Here is a 20934-nt window from a genome sequence, read left to right on the forward strand (position 1 = left end):
TGGGTGTAAACAAAGCCCTGTGAATATATTTCTGCTATGAGAACAAGCAAACCATATTCTTAATATTCTAGATATGTGCATACACAGATATAAATTACAGACACTATTGAAGAACATTGACATAGCTGCATGAGATGTCACACCATATTTTAATCACTCACTAAGTAATTCATTTTTCCATTCTACAATTGTACATCTTAAACATAGCAGACCAGGAAAAGTCTAGAATAACACAGACTAATAATTAAAAATATGCCATAAAAAACAGCTAATCTTAAATAGATGTACAGGTCTAGTAACCATTATGATTCATACCTTCCACAGAAATGTATCACTCAAAGGGACAATTTGAGACATGTTCGATAATATATGGGTCTATATTATATTTATTGGGGCATATGCACTCACTTTATCTTCCCATTGATGCACTAAACACTTCTTATACCTTATGCCTTGCCTGAAATGAATAATTGAAACAGCCTCCAAACAGAGAACACTTATATATATCATATACAATTGCTCCATACATCAAAAACTCTCATACACAATTTTGTGGGTGTTAGCCGAACTGGTTGGAATTGCTTGTATGTTTTGTGCTAGACATAAGTGCCATTTTATCTGGGACAGAGTTCCTGTCTCCAAAGCAGTTATAGGATATTCGTTTGATTGGAACTACAAGGGATTCAAGTGTTCCACTATCATTTGCCTAGAAGAAGGAGATAAGCATAATAAGCATGAGTCAAGATAATAATAAAATATGACCTGTATAAATAAATGTTGGGAGAAAAAAAACGGTGTGAGTGTATATACCACTGCCTCATCACAGATGTCATCTGACCATAAACTCTGAGGTATCGGTTTCCAACTTAAAATGCTTCTGCAGAACAGAATTGGATTTCACATGAAATAAATTTCAAATCAGCATCTGGCGTTTCAGTATGTTTCATCAAACATAATGGAAAGGTAATTTTGTGTTGTGCAATGAACACATTCCTACTGTTAACTGAAAATATTCAGTTGTATCAACATTATCATTCAGCATGTCATTTTGCAGTGAGAAATTGTAGGCATCGTATGTAAGCAATAAACACCAAGCCATGAGGAAGATGAGTGCTGTGGAAACATGAGTAGCTAGTTTTGGTCAGCCGTGGTTATCATACACCATGAATGCACCTGACTGCAGTTATTGAGTTAAGTGAAGGAAAGCTGGTGGCTGGTCACATTTCCATTCTTGATGCCCAAATATGATTGGCATGCATATGTAATAATTTTCCATTTTCATTAACTGTCTAAGTCTCTTCTTGAAACAAAGGTGATTCTCCTATGATTGCAGGAAGCAATTTCCTGTGTGATAGAGCTGAAAAATCGGCAAGATGAACAGGAGGAGGAAGGTGCAAGCTGTGATCATGTGATAACACTTCTGGCAGACCTCCAGCAGCACCAGGGCCATGACATGAACCACATCCTAGCACGTGTCCAGAAACAGGTGACAGTTACATCTTTGTAGTCTGCAGTGATACTGTGTGTGCTGTCATCTGTACTGACATGTTGGACATGTCTTACTGCAAAGTATTGTCCATGTTTATCAAGTAAGCTAAAATGGTTATCAAAATAAAAATGTTAATTTGGCTTTCACATTCATGTAAGGATAACTGAAAACACAATTTAGGATTTCACTTACACAGATAAATTATAGAGTTCTTTATTGAGACTGATGCATAGTTCCACGACCAGATACTTTTTCTTTTGTCAGGAGCCAAGTCTGATTCGAGAAGAGCTGAAGGTTGCAGTGGAGGCTGTGACCAAGTGCTATCATGACAATGTGGCAGCTGTGTTGTTTCTGATGTTGTACAACCAGAACAGTTCCAGTGATGAGTTGCTCCAGGAGTTGGATCACAAGTATGATGCCTTGAGAGACAAACTTGTCATAGAAGTAAGTCTGTTACCTGTGCATGAATCACACCAAGATGATGATTATGAAGACTGATTACATTCAAAGATTCATCACCCATTTGTTGGGTAAAAGAAATCATAATTCTACCTTGACATCTTACAATATACGTAATTCATGAAATTAAAAACATCTACAGATTAAGTGTCTCTGCCACCACTTAAAATCAGGTGTATCCAGATATGTAACTGATTATTTTTTAAAGAATATCTTAAAAATACATTCATTTAACCAACACCCAGGTGGAAATTTCCTTGACAAAGATACTGGTTTATTGATGTGAATGCTTCTCCCTTGTGTCATGTACCAGGCCTTGTTGAAGCAGTATGGGCATGTGCAGTGGTCCCACATGACAGAGCAGGAACGCCAGACTCACATCATACAGAAGCGCCTGGAGGAACGACGACTTCGCAGAGCTGGAAAAATTGATGAGGTCAACCTGCTGCTTGGCAAATACCTTGAGGAGAAGAAAGGTAATGTCTTTGGAGACAGCAACAATTTGTTTCCACAGTATATTTTCAGTTTGTTGTTTTCATAGCTTATGAAGATAGACATGTCTTGAAGCATTGTATTTTTTATCGTCCCTAAATATCATCAACATAGGTTCACAAGCCAGCAGTGAAAAGCCTGTGTAGCTGCAGTCCTAGATATGATACCTGTGTTTGTCCCTTACTGGTCAAAGAAAACCTGCATGAAAGCTGATGTGTGAGAAGTTATCATAGTTTGCCACTAAACCATATAGTTTTTCCGTATGCCCAGACCTCTCTGTTATGCCCTTTGCCCTAAATGAAGTAGAGCTATGGTTTCTTCAACAGCCAAATTCTAAATAGTTATTATTATTATTATTATTCTAACTAGTTATGATTATGATCATTTAATATTACATAGTTGCTTCAACATTGTATGTGAAGCAAGAACTGAGCAACAAAGGATGAGGTTTCAAAATCTACAGGATAACATTGAACAAATCCAGGAGCCTTGGGGGTTGTTGGTTATCTTGTTTGTTTCTAAGGGCCTCTCTATGTGAGGGAATGTTTCGAGTGTATGGTGTTTGCCCACTCAAAGGTCTGGAAGAGATGCTCAGTGAGTCACAAGATGTACAGAGAAGAAGGATGGAGGCACGCATGGAGAGACGAAGACAAGTACGAGAGGAAAGACAGAATAAGGGCATGGTTACAGATGAAGAACTTCTTGATCGCATCTTTGAGGAAGAAGAGGAAAAGAGTTCAGAGAAAAAGGTACACATTGCCTGACAGTAACTATTTGCACAGTCATTAAGTTGACACTCTAGTTAGGTTGGTGCTGGGTGTTCATGTCTTCCATACCTTAGTGTGTTCCTTATTAATCATCCTTCTTTGCTCACAGTGAAGTAATTTTGCAGTTTTATTTGTTAACTTTCTACAGTTTTCTCAGACTGAATTCAGGGATAACTTGTGTGGTGATAGAATATTTCTTATCCTGACACATTACCATCTCATGTACTGTTTGAGGTGGATAAGATAAGATGAGGTGGCAACTGATGGAAAATTTGAATGTGTTGAATGGTCATCATGTGTAATCATGATAATCATATTGATTTCCTGGTGTGGAACATCACTTGGATGGATTGTAAGTCCACAGAAGTGCAATAAACTATGAAAACAGGAGAGACTGTTTTGTTATGCTAACATTTATGTCACCATCTGATGTCAACCTGATGTCACCATCAATCCTAGGATGTAGAACACTACATTCAATAGCCCATGTTCAGCAACAAGAAGAAACAAGATCCGACACACACTTTTAGTGATATTGAGAGACTTGGTCGTCTGCTGCATTTGGGCAAGCACTTTCAGTATCATGAGGACATGTTGCATTTGCTCTTTTCAACAGTAGATTCAATAAATTTGGTCAGTGTCAAACATACAAACTTCTGAAATATGAACCTAACTATAACTATGGTTGTTGACGTCTTACTCAATCATAAGCAACAAAAAAAAGTCATCAGACTATAAGTACTCCATGGTGTGTTTATTTTGATCATGATGTGAAAACCTGATAGAATTAATATGGGCTATTTTCTGCAATAACTGAGAAACCATATGAACTATGAGCATCTTTCCTGGTTACAGCAGCCAGAGTATTTGAAATGAGATCTTTTCCAGCACACAGTGAGTCATCCTCGATATCTCCAGAGTATACGTTCAGATAAGTCTCCACTATACCCTGGACGCATCTACGGCTCTGCCCGATAAATTTATTACCTCCCTTTGCTGGCTCCGCCTTCTCACAATAGCCAATCAGCTAGGCCGTCGTCATAACCGAGCTTGCCAGTGTCAACAATGGTAGCAGTCGCAACTGCGAAGGTTTGCTCGCAGTGCATTCCAGATTTTACGGAAATCATACAAACAAATTGACAGGTCCGAAACATTAAAACAACATATGCAAGAACGCATTCTACCTCTGCAAGTATAATCGGTTAGATAATTGAAAAAACGAAAGTGAGTTGTGATTGGTTCACTCAACTTCCCAGCGTAGACACCTGACTGGATCAAAAGACAGTCAAGGGAGGTAATAAATTTATCTGGCAGAGCTGTAGATGCGTCCAGGGTATAGTGGAGACTTATCGGAAAGTATACCCTGGAGATATCGAGGATGACAGTGAGTTTGTTAGCAGTTCTAACATATTGTGACAGTCCTGGTGTACAGCTATGTCTGGATTGTGGACTCAAATTTTAGCTGGCAGCAACAGAGCTACATATCATGAAAAATGGCTTTGCCCATAAAAAGAATTCAAAGAAAAAAGTTTGTGAAACCAGTAACTTGAAATCCATTGCTTTCATTGTGATCAAAATTGGGGCCACCTTCCTTGTATACAGGAAAGGTGCAGTGCAAATTTGGAATAAATTGTTTTAATTCTTTAGAAAAATTACAGCAATTCACATAAAAAAATTACTCAAAAAACATTATTCACATTTTCTCCTTGTTTATTTGAATGTATTATGTCAATCACATCTCTTGAGAACATTTCTTTCATTACTCTTGGAAACCTCGGTACACACATATCATTCATAGCACTTTTAATGGATAGACTTCTTTATTGCAGTGGATGTGATGTTGTTTTGTGTAGACAGCTACTAGCTATTAGCTACTAAATGCCACTTGAGGAAATCCTCTGAACAAAATATCAAGACAATGTAAAACAAGTTATTTCAAGCTGTAACTTGCGATAGTTATAATGGATACTATGTTATTTGTAGAATATCTTTGAGACACTGGAGGTTCAGTATGAGGAGGAAAGGGCTGCCCTGCTGGCTCAGCTTGGGGCACAGGAAGACCAGATGCAGAAGGAGCGGAAAAAGCAAGCAGTTATTGCAAAACTTCGACGGGATCAGAAACTTCTGCAGAAAGAGGAAAATCTGGATTCTGCCTGCCTTGTCTTCAGCATTGGGCAGCAAGCAATGAGTGACCATGAAAATAGGTAAGAGTTTCCACAGCTGCTGTATATCTGTATGATATGCCTGAAACTATTATTTCTTCAACCAAATAGCTTGGAACAAACTTTAGCCACAGATTACCTACTTGGCATTTCTCATGCATTAGATAGTGTCGTTCAGGGGGGTGGTGATGGAATATTATCTGTATCTGTCCCGTGTGATGTTACAGAATTGGCACAACCCAGTAACTAGTGTGACTAGGAGGTGTAGGACATCGGGCGACATCGCAGCATGTTGCCAGACTTGAATGTGGTAGTTGCTGGTCAGTATGGCGTTGCCACACCATGTCTATATCAACTTGCACCTTGTAAGACACAGAACCAGATTTGTCCACGACTGTACCTGGTACCCACTTAGCACCTACTCTGTAATTCCTGGCAAGTACAGGCTGATTAGCTTCAAAAGTTTCCGTTCGAACTTTGCCTCCGTCTCGTTCCTGGACTCTCGCTACTGTCATGGTGAGATTTGGCTTCAATAGATCAAGACGTGATCTCATGAGACATCCTCCCTGAACTGTCAGTTCCATATGCCTGAAGTAGAAGGGTTGTAACAATGGGTCTTCAGGGTTTGTCCATCCCATTAGTGTATAGTCCATGGCTTGGGATAAATCCTTATCCTTCTTTGTTTCCTTTGCAACCTGTGATGACTTAATTGGTAAGCTCTCTAGCTGTGACATGTTGAATACTGCAGCTGCATCCATCACACTCTCTTTTACTTGCTCTGGTATCGGCAAACGAGAAAGTCCATCAGCATCTGCATTGTTATTGGATGTTCTGTATACAATGTTGTAATTGTATGCTGACAACATCATGGCCCACCGTTGGAATCTAGCTGCTGCAAGTGGAGGAATTGCTGTCTTCGATCCCAAGATCTTCACCAATGGCTGATGATCAGTAATGAGTGTAAACTTCTTGATGATCAAGTACTGAGAGAATTTGTGCCTACCAAACACTATTGCTAATGATTCTTTTGTCTATTTGTGCATAGTTTTGCTCTGTCTTTGTCAGTGTCCAAGAGGTGAAAGCAGTAGCTTTTCACCTTGTTTTGTGATATGAGACAGCACAGCCCCCACACCATAAGGTGAGGCATCACAAGCCAAAGTTACTGGTAAATCTGGATCATAATGTACTAGCATGTCTGCTGATGACAACATCATCTTTGCTTTGTTGAAGGCTGTGTCCATGTTTTCTGACCACTTGTATTCTGTTCCCTTCTCAAGAAGTTTTTTCAATGGTTGGATGACCATGAGATTTGGCAAAAATCTGTTGTAGTAGTTCAACAGTCCTGGGAAACTACGCAGCTGATTTTCCTGGAACTGGAGCATTCAATACAGCATTCACCTTCTCTTCGGTGGTGTGAAGACCATCCCGATCAATCTTGTGTCCTCAGTACACAATGGATGCCTGGAAGAAGAAGCATTTCTCCCTTGATACACGTATTCTCCACTCTTGTAGTCGACTCAACACCTTGTTGAGGTTTCTGAGGTGTTCGTCTGCAGTTCGACCAGTGATGAGCAGATCATCCATATAGCACAGCACACCCAGTAATCCCTGAAGTACTTGTTCCATGGTCCTTTGATATATCGCTGTTGTGGAAGCTACTCCAAAGGTTAATCTGCTGAAACAGAAATGTTCCTTCTGAGTGTTCAATGCGAGTAACCTTTTCGACTCATCATCTACCAGCATTTGTTGGTATGCATTGGAAAGATCTAGCTTTGTCCTGTCCTCCTGACCTCCTGACAGATTTGCAACTAAATCTTGTATACGTGGCAGCGGGTATTCAACACGCTTTAATACTGGTTTAAGAGTCACCTTGAAATCTATGTTCTTCTTTATTACCGATACTACCGGTGTTGCCCACTCACTACAGTCTACTGGTTCTAAGATGTTTCATCATCCACCTTCTGGTGTAAGGAATATGGCACTGAATGCGCTTTCACAAACTTCAGACTTGTGTCTTCTTCAACTTCAACCTTCGCTTTAACATTTTTCAGTGCACCTAGTTCTTTCTTGAACACATATGCGTGATTATGCAAAATGTCCTGTAACGTCTCCTTGGCTTCCCTTGGAACAGCTTTGATCTGGTCAGTCCAGCTATATCTGGCCAGTCCAGCTGTATCTTGTGTAACCATGACCGTCCAAACAAAGATGGGTCTGCTTCTTCTAGAACAAATAACCTCATATCATCATGCACTCTGATGTACTGCACACTCACTCTAATTGTCCCTTTGGGTCTAACAGGTTCCTATGTGTATGTCTTCAACATCACATTCATCTCTTCCAAGGGTATTCTGGCAAATCTCTTCTTGTATTCTTCACAAGAAATTATGGAGTAAGCTGTGCCTGTGTCAAGCACCATCTTTAACTCAGTCCCTTCCACAACAGGATCAACCAATATACTGTCAATCACTTTCATCACTCACATTTTCATCTATTTGCCTCTTTACATCTTCCATGTGATGAACTTGACCCTTCTTATTGTTTCTATGGCAACCACCCTTCTGGGATTCCTGTTTATTTTTACAAACAACATAAGTGTGACCTATCTTCCCACGTTTGTAACACTCCACACTTTTCAACCAACAGTCTTTGGAATCATGGTTAGTCTTTCCACATGACTTGCATTTAGGGAAATATTTCCTTCTGTCTTCTCTCCCATGATTTCCAGCTTTAGACAATGTGTTCACCTGGGCTGGCGCTTTCACACTCAAATCCTGCATGTCTTTGGCAGCAGTTTCCATAGAAACAGCAATTTTCACAGCTTCTGATAACAGATGTTTTTGAGTTGTTTCCCAAACTGATCTCTAAGCTGATCATTGAGACCTTGTTTGAAATCACAGTGTTCTGTAAGTTCTCTAAGCACTGCTAGATAGTCTGAAATAGACTCATTTTGCCGTTGAACTCTGTTACGAAAACTGTGATGCTGCGAAATCATGACTGGTTTGGGTGAGAAATGTCCAGTTAACACGGTGATTAACTCTGGTAGTGTCTAAGATAAAGGCCTCGCTGGAGACAATCAACCTCTAAGCAATCCATAAGTTCGCTTTGAGATACGCTGTCGTTCAGGGTACACATCCCACATACTGTCAAAAGGCACTATATTTCCTATGGCAGCCGTTGTTTGGTTCCTGGATGCACGTGGATCAGACAAATCCTTGTCGCCAGTTATGTTATGTTCTCAACTTGGCAGACCAACATGAAGCATGACAAAACAATGGTGTCTTCTAACCATGTGCTTGGCTGAATATTTGATATTCAAAACCACAGGAGTACACAAGGGGAGGTAACTCAAAGCATGACAAGACAACTCCCTCTGCAGCGATAGCGTGCTTGATTCGCTACTACTATATCATTACACTACAATTACCTCACACATAAATGTTGCAATACACCCCACTGCCAATAGCGACTCATTCGGTACTTCGTGGTAGTTGGCTCACACATTGTATCATGCATGATGCAGAGAAATTACCAATGCAAATTCAAATTGATGGAAGGGAGATAACTCTCAATCTGTTTTGCTTGTGTCTTCGCCATGTATGTAACATTAAAATGTAGTCCCTGTGAATATTATGAAGGGGCATTACATCACAGTGACTTTACTACAACAAGAGCTGCAGGAAAAAACAGAAGGATGCAAGATTCGAATAATTTGATTCACACAGGTTGACTGAAGTGTACGATCAATTAGTTCAAAATTATCATTGAGGTGTTCGGTGAGATAAATACGTTGTCCATTGGGGACCATGGGTTGAGCAACAACTTATAATCATCCCTCACTAGACCAAAGTGCAATGCATCTCTTCTGTAGATATTTTGTTCAGGTATCGCACATTTGACTGAGCTGAGTGAGAGAGTTTGTTTATGGCCCATTAGTTTGTCATCACTGAGCAGTTATTTCACAATTGCAGAATCCTGTCCAGTCATCCTAGCTCATATACAGCTCAACCTAGAACAAATTGCAATAAAAGCTGACTCTTCTGTTTTGTAATCCACATAATATGTATTTTAAGATACAAAAAGTATAGGACTGTATAATCAACGAAAATTGTATTTTTCCCACCAAAACGCATGTGCATGTTTGTTTGTCACTAGACGATTGAATGAGCACACTATACAGAGATTTGTCACGAAAAAGGGCATTTATCACTGAAATTAAATTTAAGTGCACAGCCTATTTGTGATATATATATACACACACACACAATTGTAATATAAAACTTCCAGTTTACCGTATTTAACATATATACAAGCAACAAGACCATAATTCTGTGTATAACGCACTATTTCATCGATACATATAACAGCAGGTTCATCCATGTGTCTGTTACCGAGGGATTTCCAATCATTATTTCATTTTATGTGTATGTTGAACACGTGTGTAAGTATTTACCGTATTTACCATATTATGTGAACTTAAATCAGTATAATAACATTGTCAGAAAATGCAGAAGGTACAGTCACTTCACATAAACTTTGATAAGACAGGATGTAGTTAGTGAACAGAATTAAATGTTTTTAAACAAACCTCACATGATGATATGAAGCCAATAGGGATGCATCGTGGGACTCTAATATTATATTAAATGTCATCTTCAACATGCATTGAGTTGCTGCAGCTGACTCCCCTACATTCACCACATCCTGGAGAGCATTCCAGACAATGTTTCTTACAGCTGCATCGTGCTGAGCCACAGTCAGTCTTACAGTTACATCTGATAATTCTTAGCAGGTGCTCGGGGGCTGATGGCAGATCTGTGAGAATGGGATATAGACGACCATTTCGTAGTTCCCATCCCCAGTTCTCAGGCAACATGTCTGACGGTCTCTGTCCCATCCACTCCTGAACTTGATAGTAGACATGCATTGAATGATATTTTGCGTTGAATATGCTGGCACTTTTTCACAAAAGCGGATATGGCGCAATTTGTCCAGACCTATGTCTGTGTCATCACTGAACAATTTCACGAAAACTCTTTCACCAGCTTTTATGATATCTTCTCTCTCTCTGTAGCCACACTGAATGCAGATGCCTGTTGACAAAAGGACATGTCAGAGATCAGTTCTTTTACCGCCGACGATTTTCCAATTCCAAACACTCTACTTGTAGTGTCGCATCCTGTAAAAGCTGAACAAGATGTTACTGCAGATGACTTCTCCTACCTTCCACTTTGTTTCCTTTATTTGCCAGACTTTCCTTTTCTTTTTACTGTTACTCTTTGCCTCTGTCATATAGTAGATTTCTGATGACTCTTCTGATAAACTAGCGTGGTAGCATAGAAGTACCATCAGGTCTGTGTCCTCACTAATTACAACAGTCGTGTGTTCCTTTGCAAGTTCCACAGCTGTCATGACAATTTCTAGGTCTGCATCACTGCATGCTTGTTTCACTCTACATCCCTGTTCCTCTAAGGCTGATGAACCTCTGTTTGTTAGATTGGTTGGCCAGGAAGTCTTCCTTTTTAGAATTGAGTAACAGGTTCTTTTCACACTTAACTTCTACTCCAGCATACCCCCGTCTAAAGTGAGCTATATCCTTTATTGTTGGTCCAGCTTCATATCCATCAAACACAATGGTCGCCGTTCCATACCTGTTACGGACATATTCCATGTAGAGCTGAAGGATGGTGTCGTAAGTGCATCCTCGAGGCCAAACTACATGTTGAAGTAGAGCTCCACCGTCAAGAACATATTCTCGCTGGACCGTGTGTATTGGAGGTTGCCAATCAGGATTTTGTAATAAAGTCCACAACAAGTCAGCAAGTGCAGCTTTGTTGGCTTGTAGAGGAAGACCTGATGGTTCAAAGAGTGCAGGAGGAATGTTGCACAGTTCAAACTCCAGCACTGGTTACAATTCTTCGGAACAGAAGTTAGGATCAACATGTACTGTATCACCCTCAAACTGTACAGATGCCTTAGAGTCAAGTGTACAAACTTGGTCTTTCTCTTTGAATACATAATCTTGAACGGACACTCAAGTCATTTTGTCAGGTATCTTCTGTCCAACATATTTGGCATTCTCAACATTTACAGGTTTGTCAGCTATTTCTCCGGTTGCAATATTGCGGAGACTAGTGTCATCACTGAAAGGATTCCTCTCTTCTAAGAACGATAACACTGTCAGAATGTCCTTGTTGTCCTTGTCCATTCGAGCCTGGGTAGCATCATTGTGTTGCTCATTAATGCTGTACAAGATTCCAGTGAATGTCTGCATGGCAACGTTCATGCTAGCACATGCTGGCATGGACAAGACCCATGTAAGACGTTGAATTTCTCCTATGCCTTTACCCCGAGTCAAACCTCTGTTAGTTTTGATGCTACGCATGAGCATCTGCTCTATTACTAGGTCTGTTGGCAAGCCAGCCCACAAACGGTCTCTACGACGAACAACATGGAGTCCTCTCTTGAAATCTCTGTATACTTCTTCATGAGTATTTTCCAAAGCCAACATGTTTTGGAGATACAAACGACTCAACTTGGCATAAAGGGGGATGTCCAGAAGCTGCAAAGTAAGGAATCATTTCCCTGAGAGATTCAAAATGGAGATCCCAATTACCGGTTCTTTCAGCCTTTATGAACCTTCGCAAAATGTCTATCATCATTGTGTATTGCAGCCATAACTTGGATGTTCTTCTATCTTTTAGCTGTGTCTTGTACTCATCCAGCCTAGACTTTACTCTCTTTAGGACAATATCTTGACAAATGTCCTCAGTTGATAATTGCCCTCCTAGAAGCTGTTCAAATAGATATACTGCATGTTTGAGATCGTTGTTGTCACGTCCATTGTGCTGCACCATCTATTCTGAGGAGTTTGTTCTGAATCAATATCTTCATCACACTTGCAAATCCAAGGATATTCAAATGCCTGGCCTAAGAGGAGTGCATTGAGAGCTGTGTCCACAAGGAAGTGGCCTCTGATGGCTCGGGAAACAACTTTACCTGTCATCATGTGTGGAACTGCATTAGGAGCATACACCGTCTCCAAGACCTCACAAAGTCCAGAACCCAACATAAAGTGAAAGGATCCAAGTCTTAGAACAAATGCTTCGAGATCTTTATGTGCTGTTGCACTTGATACAATGGTAGTTGCCTTCCACCAAAGTGGTTGATCAAAGGTGATAACAGGTGTTACATTTTGTTGTCTTGCTTGAGCCCCAACATACTTCAGTGTGGAATATATGCATGACATGTCACCAGGATTCATATCAATCATGGGCAAGAAGGTGACAGTTGATATCCCAGTGGGATCTCCTCTGTGAACTGACTGCATATAACCTGACCAGGAGGGTCTCGGAGAGTTAAAGGTCACATGCAACGTAAAACACAACTTTGCAGATTCTGATACCTTTCGGTATGCACTTAACGAAACAAATCATAAAAAAATGCCATTTCAACCTATAAAGTTAAAAAAAACGCGATGAAAAAAAAGCCTGCGAAATCGGAGTTCAAACGTTTCACTAAATTCCCCCCAGCGCTGGGGGGGAAAACTGGTTTCAACAGCTGTGATGCTCTGCATCCATAACGCATGCGCTGTGAATAGGTTCGCGGAGCTTGAAATAGTATGCATGCCCAACGTCTGAGGTTGTGAGCAGTAGTCTAATCTTGGTTGTGTACACAAACAAGTAAATAATCTACTCATTACGTAAAAAAACTTGTTGATTGTGGTAAGCAGTCTCTGTCACAGAGAAAGCTCAGTTTCTGGTTTATTCACACCTATATGTCTGTCTGCCTGTCTGCTGAAGACAACATATGCAATACACAGCTTCAATCATTGACCACGTGCAATTTGAACTTAACACCTATCAGACAATACGACATAAAGAAAATAAGTTGATTTATGACTTGTGCACCCGAGTCCCGTCTCTGCCACATTATGTAATTAGGCATTTGTGATACACATGACGTTTTTGTGTCTGTGGGTTGCAAACAAACTACATACATTTTTTCGGATGACTGGAAGTGACGGAAACTGGTGCAAACTCTTGTCAGTTTCAAGTCCTGCTTTGCACTTGGACGAATGACAGATTCCAGCCACGCAGTAGTTGACCATCTCTACTGAGATGATTTTTTATTGGATCGAGCGCAAATTCAGAGAACATGTATTTTCCAAACCCAACATCTCTATATACATTCTTCATGGATAACAACTTCTTTTAGTGTATACGATTTTGTTTGACAACAGTATATGAATCCATACTGAAACAACGCATCAAGTACACAAAAAGAAGTTGTTATCCATAAAGAATCTTACTTTCTTGTGACTGGCTTTACTTCTAAAATGCACATCAAACAGATCATCTGTCTGTACAAACAATGAACCCTCAGCATATCAGCAAATGAAACAGCCAATCAGAAGCCGTTGTTACGCTTGAGTGCATATCCACCCGCTATGACTGGGTTCAGTCTCCCGAGGGCTTCGTTTCGGGGGAAGTAAGCCCAAGTACAAAATATTGCGCTTTTGATTCGCTTATTTGTACGCTTATAATTTTGTTTATTTGTTTTTTTAAAAGCAGCAGTTTATATTATATGTCATGAATAAGTGATAAATGTGTTTTAATTATGTTTTATTTTTTGGTTGCATGTGACCTTTAAGTAGTCACATAATCTTCCAGAGAATGTCCAAAGCTGATGTTGGGTCAGAAGACTCTTCACGATTACAAGATGAAAGTTCTTCATAAACTGTGCATGCCAGTCCATTCCAGTCGGATTTGTAGAAATGCATTCCAATTCGGCCAACTGCTACAATGTCTTTTATGCTTGGATTGCCTCTTCTAATTGGCTTGATGGTGTTTCTCCCTGGTGTGGCTGTTGAAATTCTGCCTATTCCATGGAATGTGTTATTACCATCAGCGTGTGAGACTTCAGGACTTCCTGTTGCTGCTGCATTGGCTTCAAACCGCTGTATATGATGAGCAGAACCCATGTTCATGAAGCGAGTCTATCAAGAATCGTGATGCAAAGTGGTGATGCATTTGGACACCAAGTCCAATTTGAAGTGGTGGTACCAATGATCTCGGCCGAGTTGCTTGTATGACAGCTTGCCCAATGGAAACAACTTTAACTTCAGAGCCTTTTCCATTAAATAGGTGAGTCAACAGAAGTCGAAGGGATTGTGGCAGATACTCAAGTTGAATTTCAGTTGACTTGATATCATCAATGCTAGGATAAGTTGGATGGTTTCCGCTTATGGCTTTTATGTCACATTTCAGGAGGTCAGCAGTTGCTCTAATCAGCCGCAGTTTCTCTCCATCTGGATCTGACTTTTGCGGGGCCTTGTAGAAATCATACAGAATAGATGAAGCATTGTGTCGGAAGGTTAAAACATCTGGTTTTCCATCTGCTTCAGCAATGATTATTTTATAACCAAAATGTTTACACAATTTTCGTTTCATGTATTTTACACTGTAGGGTTCTTCATTAGAATTCAAATAAGAAGCCATTTTTGAAACTAGATTTGTTACTGTAACCTGTTCATCATCATTTGCTTCAATGTAGTCAGCAACTTGCAAGAACGCAGCAAGTTTCACAGGATCCTCTGGTCTTCCCTGGCATGGTTTCTTTTGAGGTGTTGGGGAATAGCTATCTACAGCTTGAGGCAACTTTCTGTTTGTCCTGAAATTCACACTGCATGAGTTGTGGTAAACTGTATCCACTGCAAAACAATCGCCAGCATACTCAATTCTTTTGTAGACCATTCATCACCTCTTTTCAAGCAAATATTTTTTATAGTCTCCTGGAACTGCATTTCGGTCCTAACTGGAATCACATTAGATCTGTGAGTCTTCCAGTCTGTTTTTACAGTCTCTCCACAAAACAAGCAATCTGTTTGGAAGCTGAACTCTTTTCCTTGTGACCTTAAAGATCGTGTTTGATTTTCTTGGTCTTGATCCTCATTTTCCGTAAACTTTCTTTTATTAGAGGCAGCAATACTGAATTTATTGATGTGTTTGCGTCTGCACTCCTGGTGTATATATTGTCCTTCTCTTGTTTGTGTGCTTTCTTCGCGCAGAGCACTTGCTCTGTTGATGCTTGTGCTTCCTTTTTCACTGAGTTTTGATGTAGGTTTTCCATTTCCAAGCAGGTGTCCACAGAGGACACACACATTTAGGTCATCGTAACATCTGTAAAAATGTTTTGCATTACTGGCCAGGACTCACAAGTGAAGCTTGTATATTGTTTTGGAAATATGTAAAAGAGCCCTCAGTACTCTATAGCATTTCTGCACATGCACTAAACCCCCAAAAACTGCATAAAACAGGTCTAAAAAAGTAATGGTCCTAATTGGTTTCCATAGTTTGAAAATCCAAACAGATTCAGTTTATGATAATATTTGAGATTATTTTGGTTGTCTTGATAAATAGTAAAGTGGTCAGGTGTTGTTGTTATTGTTTTTTTATACCATGCCAGTTATGTCTCACTGCTTGTTTTTGCGTGTTTCGACATTTCGACTGACAACGTTGAATGGCGTCAACAGATCTAAGTGAACTATTGTTCAGTATCAACTACGTCAATAGTTCTCCACCTTGACGGTTAATATATGCAACCTATGAATATATCAGACATCAGTCATGTCAGTTAACTTGTATATGTTTGAAAATAATTACCCAGATTGCCCTGGACTGCCAGCGATGATACGTTCATCCGCCATCTTGTTTACATGACGCAATCTACGGCAACACAGCGAATAACACCGGCCATCTGATTTTTCGTGTCAAATGTGTGCATTTTGGCATTACAAAAAATAACTTTTTCAAACAAAATCGTTCATGATACTTTCCTATACTTTTGATATGTTGAAAGTACATAACTTAGTCACATGTTCCAGCAGAAATTGTTTTTATTGCAATTTGTTCTGCCCCTTTTGCCAGTGTTACTGGACTATCAACTAAACAACTTGAAATGACTATTCTAAACAAGAAATTACTATGTTGCAAACATTTCACACCAATGTGCTGAAAGTTTGTTAAAGGACACATCCAACAAAAAACCCCAACATATTTAAACATAATATCACTTATTCATGACATATGATATACATTGCTGATTGTGAAAAAAACCAAGTAACCAAAATGTTAAGCATACAGTTGCGAATCAAAAGTGCAATATTTGTACTTGATTTTACTTTCCCATAAATGAAGCACCCAGGAGACAGAACTCAGTCATAGCAGGTGTGTGTGCTGTGTAATTTGTTACTGTAAGTCCATACCAAAAGGCATTAGAATCTGTAAAGTTGTGTTTTTCTTTGCATGTGACCTTTAACTAAGAAAGTTAGTGAATGTACATAGAATACATAGAATATTGGGCTGACCAGGACTGAAGGTCCAAGTGAGGCGGTATGGTATCATGTATTGTTTTTTATCCTCTGGCTGACATTGTAAGTTGACGGAAGGGTAAGAAGATATTAAGTTTTCAGAAACTGAGGAAGGTTGTCTCCTCAAAACCATCAAGGCCCACAAATGTACTGGTATTATATGGAGCATCACATGGCATCAGACTATTAGAAAAAATCTCGATGAAAATGTTCAAGAAACTTTCTCCCAGAGTCATACTGCTGAAAACATCTGTTTTGGAGAAGACTGAATGACCATTTCAAAATATAACCAGTTTCTCATGTTACAATGCCTATTATATGTTCTCTCCCCATTATAGTTTCACACGTGAACGAGAACGGCAAAAACAGCTGGCACAAGATCGACTGAATGCTCTGAGGAAACAAGGGAAGGGGAAAGTACTGGAAGAAGATTTAGAGGGTCTGACAGAAATGTTGGAAAATCAGAAGCTAACAAACAGATTTGGTATGAGTTAATCCATATGTGGAAACAATCAATTGGAAAACTAACTATATCCATTTCCTTTGTATGCTTCAGACACAGGAATAGAGCATCAGTTGCTAGGAGACATGGATGACTTGTAGTAGGATGACTATTGACTGTTGTATGCTTCAGACAAGGGAGTAGAGCATCAGTTGCTAGGAGACATGGATGAATTGTAGTAGGATGACTATTGACTGTTGTATGCTTCAGACACAGGAATAGAGCATCAGTTGCTAGGAGACATGGATGAATTGTAGTAGGATGACTATTGACTGTTGTATGCTTAAGACACAGGAATAGAGCATCAGTTGCTAGGAGACATGGATGAATTGTAGTAGGATGGCTATTGACTGTTGTATGACTCAGACACAGGAATAGAGCATCAGTTGCTAGGAGACATGGATGAATTGTAGTAGGATGACTGTTGACTGTTGTATGCTTCAGACACGGGAGTAGAGCATCAGTTGCTAGGAGACATGGATGAATTGTAGTAGGATGACTATTGACTGTTGTATGCTTCAGACACAGGAATAGAGCATCAGTTGCTAGGAGACATGGATGAATTGTAGTAGGATGACTATTGACTGTTGTATGCTTCAGACACAGGAATAGAGCATCAGTTGCTAGGAGACATGGATGACTTGTAGTAGGATGACTATTGACTGTTGTATGCTTCAGACACGGGAGTAGAGCATCAGTTGCTAGGAGACATGGATGAATTGTAGTAGGATGACTATTGACTGTTGTATGCTTCAGACACAGGAATAGAGCATCAGTTGCTAGGAGACATGGATGAATTGTAGTAGGATGACTATTGACTGTTGTATGCTTAAGACACAGGAATAGAGCATCAGTTGCTAGGAGACATGGATGAATTGTAGTAGGATGACTGTTGACTGTTGTATGCTTCAGAAACGGGAATAGAGCATCAGTTGCTAGGAGACATGGATGAATTGTAGTAGGATGACTTTTGACTGTTGTATGCTTCAGAAACGGGAGTAGAGCATCAGTTGCTAGGAGACATGGATGAGCGTCACAGGGAGGAGAGGGAGGTTCTTGTACAACTGCTACAGGCAGCCTCAACCGACACACCCTCTCAGAAAAGTGCTGAGAAGCATAAGATTGTTCAGGTAACACTTTGTTTATTGCATGATCTTCGAATTTAGTGCCTCAAAATAAATCTACCCTGATTTCAAAGTCAGCAATAACTAAATACACACATTGATGTGATAATGCCACACTATTTTACACACATAACCTTGTGTGAGATGTTAGTAACTTGTATTTCAATTCAGTGACAAAATCACCTATTTGGACAAACAATCTGGGTACAAACAAAGAGTAAAGATTATTTTTTCAAAAACTTCAATCATAAACCATTTGCACATAAGTGTAGACATTTCTTTCCTACCCATCCCCACATAGGTACAATGTGAAGCCCATTTATGGAGTCCCCACCGTGATATTGCTGGAATGTTGCTAAAAGCAGCATAAAACCATTCTCACTCACCCTTTCCTACCTGTCATGGAAGCATGTTTGAGACAACTTAATGGTGGATCCAAGGAGGATGGATGTTAGGATTTATTACACCCAGGAGGAGTTATCTTACTGATGGTTCCAAATTCAAAGGATGGTCTTTGTTCAGTGTTAACCATCTTGCTGGTGGATTGAAGAGGTGGAGTAGGTCCAGTGAGAGCCTTTGTACTGGTGGATCAAGGGGTTGGATAGGTCCAGTGGAAAACATTGTACAGGTGGATCAAGGGGTTGGATAGGTCCAGTGGAAAACATTGTACTGGTGGATCAAGGGGTTGGATAGGTCCAGTGGAAAACATTGTACAGGTGGATCAAGGGGTTGGATAGGTCCAGTGGAAAACATTGTACTGGTGGATCAAGGGGTTGGATAGGTCCAGTGGAAAACATTGTACTGGTGGATCAAGGGGTTGGATAGGTCCAGTGGAAAACATTGTACTGGTGGATCAAGGGGTTGGATAGGTCCAGTGGAAAACATTGTACTGGTGGATCAAGGGATGGGGTAGGTCCAGTGGAAAACATTGTACAGGTGGATCAAGGGATGGAGTAGGTCCAGTGGAAAACATTGTACTGGTGGATCAAGGGGTGGGGTAGGTCCAGTGGAAAACATTGTACAGGTGGATCAAGGGATGGAGTAGGTCCAGTGGAAAACATTGTACTGGTGGATCAAGGGGTTGGATAGGTCCAGTGGAAAACATTGTACTGGTGGATCAAGGGGTTGGATAGGTCCAGTGGAAAACATTGTACAGGTGGATCAAGGGGTTGGATAGGTCCAGTGGAAAACATTGTACTGGTGGATCAAGGGGTTGGATAGGTCCAGTGGAAAACATTGTACTGGTGGATCAAGGGGTTGGATAGGTCCAGTGGAAAACATTGTACTGGTGGATCAAGGGGTTGGATAGGTCCAGTGGAAAACATTGTACAGGTGGATCAAGGGATGGAGTAGGTCCAGTGGAAAACATTGTACTGGTGGATCAAGGGGTGGGGTAGGTCCAGTGGAAAACATTGTACAGGTGGATCAAGGGATGGAGTAGGTCCAGTGGAAAACATTGTACTGGTGGATCAAGGGGTTGGATAGGTCCAGTGGAAAACATTGTACTGGTGGATCAAGGGGTTGGATAGGTCCAGTGGAAAACATTGTACTGGTGGATCAAGGGATGGGGTAGGTCCAGTGGAAAACATTGTACAGGTGGATCAAGGGATGGAGTAGGTCCAGTGGAAAACATTGTACTGGTGGATCAAGGGGTGGGGTAGGTCCAGTGGAAAACATTGTACTGGTGGATCAAGGGGTTGGATAGGTCCAGTGGAAAACATTGTACTGGTGGATCAAGGGGTTGGATAGGTCCAGTGGAAAGCATTGTACTGGTGGATCAAGGGATGGGGTAGGTCCAGTGGAAAACATTGTACAGGTGGATCAAGGGATGGAGTAGGTCCAGTGGAAAACATTGTACTGGTGGATCAAGGGGTGGGGTCGGTCCAGTGGAAAACATTGTACTGGTGGATCAAGGGATGGGGTAGGTCCAGTGGAAAGCATTGTGCTGGTGGATCAAGGGATGGGGTAGATCCAGTGGAAAACATTGTACTGGTGGATCAAGGGGTGGGGTAGGTCCAGTGGAAAACATTGTACTGGTGGATCAAGGGATGGGGTAGATCCAGTGGAAAGCATTGTACTTTTGGATAAAGGGGTGGGGTAGGTCCAGTGGAAAGCATTGTGCTGGTGGATCAAGGGATGGGGTAGATCCAGTGGAAAGCATTGTACTTTTGGATAAAGGGGTGGGGTAGATCCAGTGGAAAGCATTGTGCTGGTGGATCAAGGGGATCCAAGGGGTGGAGTAGGCCCATTAAGAGCTACACTACTGCCTAAAAGTTCATTCCCCATGAACGCTTTGAACGCATGTGACACACATGTGACATGGGTGTGCATCGCGTGTGAGTCTCGTGTCTTGTGTGTGAGCAACGAGATGCACACGTGTACCATGCATGTGACATGGGACCAATGTAAAAAGCTCATAAAGCATTTTGGTTTTTTTTAGTTTTTGCTTTTGGTATCAAACATAATTAAAACAGTTATCACTGGTGCAGGACATATAAAATGCATTGGTGATTAAGAAAAAATAAATTAACAGAATTATAAGCGTGTAATTACAAATCAAAAGTGCAATAT

General features: G+C 40.5%; 1 protein-coding gene across 1 annotated transcript in view; it reads left to right on the forward strand.

The window, feature by feature from the left end:
* LOC137295791 (ciliary rootlet coiled-coil protein 2-like) overlaps positions 1 to 20934 on the forward strand; it is a 205512-nt gene that overhangs the window by 126341 nt on the left and 58237 nt on the right. Inside the window, exons 32-38 of the mRNA XM_067827340.1 lie at positions 1334 to 1486; positions 1754 to 1933; positions 2262 to 2424; positions 3017 to 3189; positions 5191 to 5411; positions 17076 to 17221; positions 18230 to 18369. Coding sequence (XP_067683441.1) covers positions 1334 to 1486; positions 1754 to 1933; positions 2262 to 2424; positions 3017 to 3189; positions 5191 to 5411; positions 17076 to 17221; positions 18230 to 18369 — 1176 coding nt within the window. The remainder of the gene's footprint in view (positions 1 to 1333; positions 1487 to 1753; positions 1934 to 2261; positions 2425 to 3016; positions 3190 to 5190; positions 5412 to 17075; positions 17222 to 18229; positions 18370 to 20934) is intronic.

Source organism: Haliotis asinina, chromosome 9 (assembly GCF_037392515.1).
Source record: "Haliotis asinina isolate JCU_RB_2024 chromosome 9, JCU_Hal_asi_v2, whole genome shotgun sequence".
NCBI lineage: Eukaryota > Metazoa > Mollusca > Gastropoda > Lepetellida > Haliotidae > Haliotis > Haliotis asinina.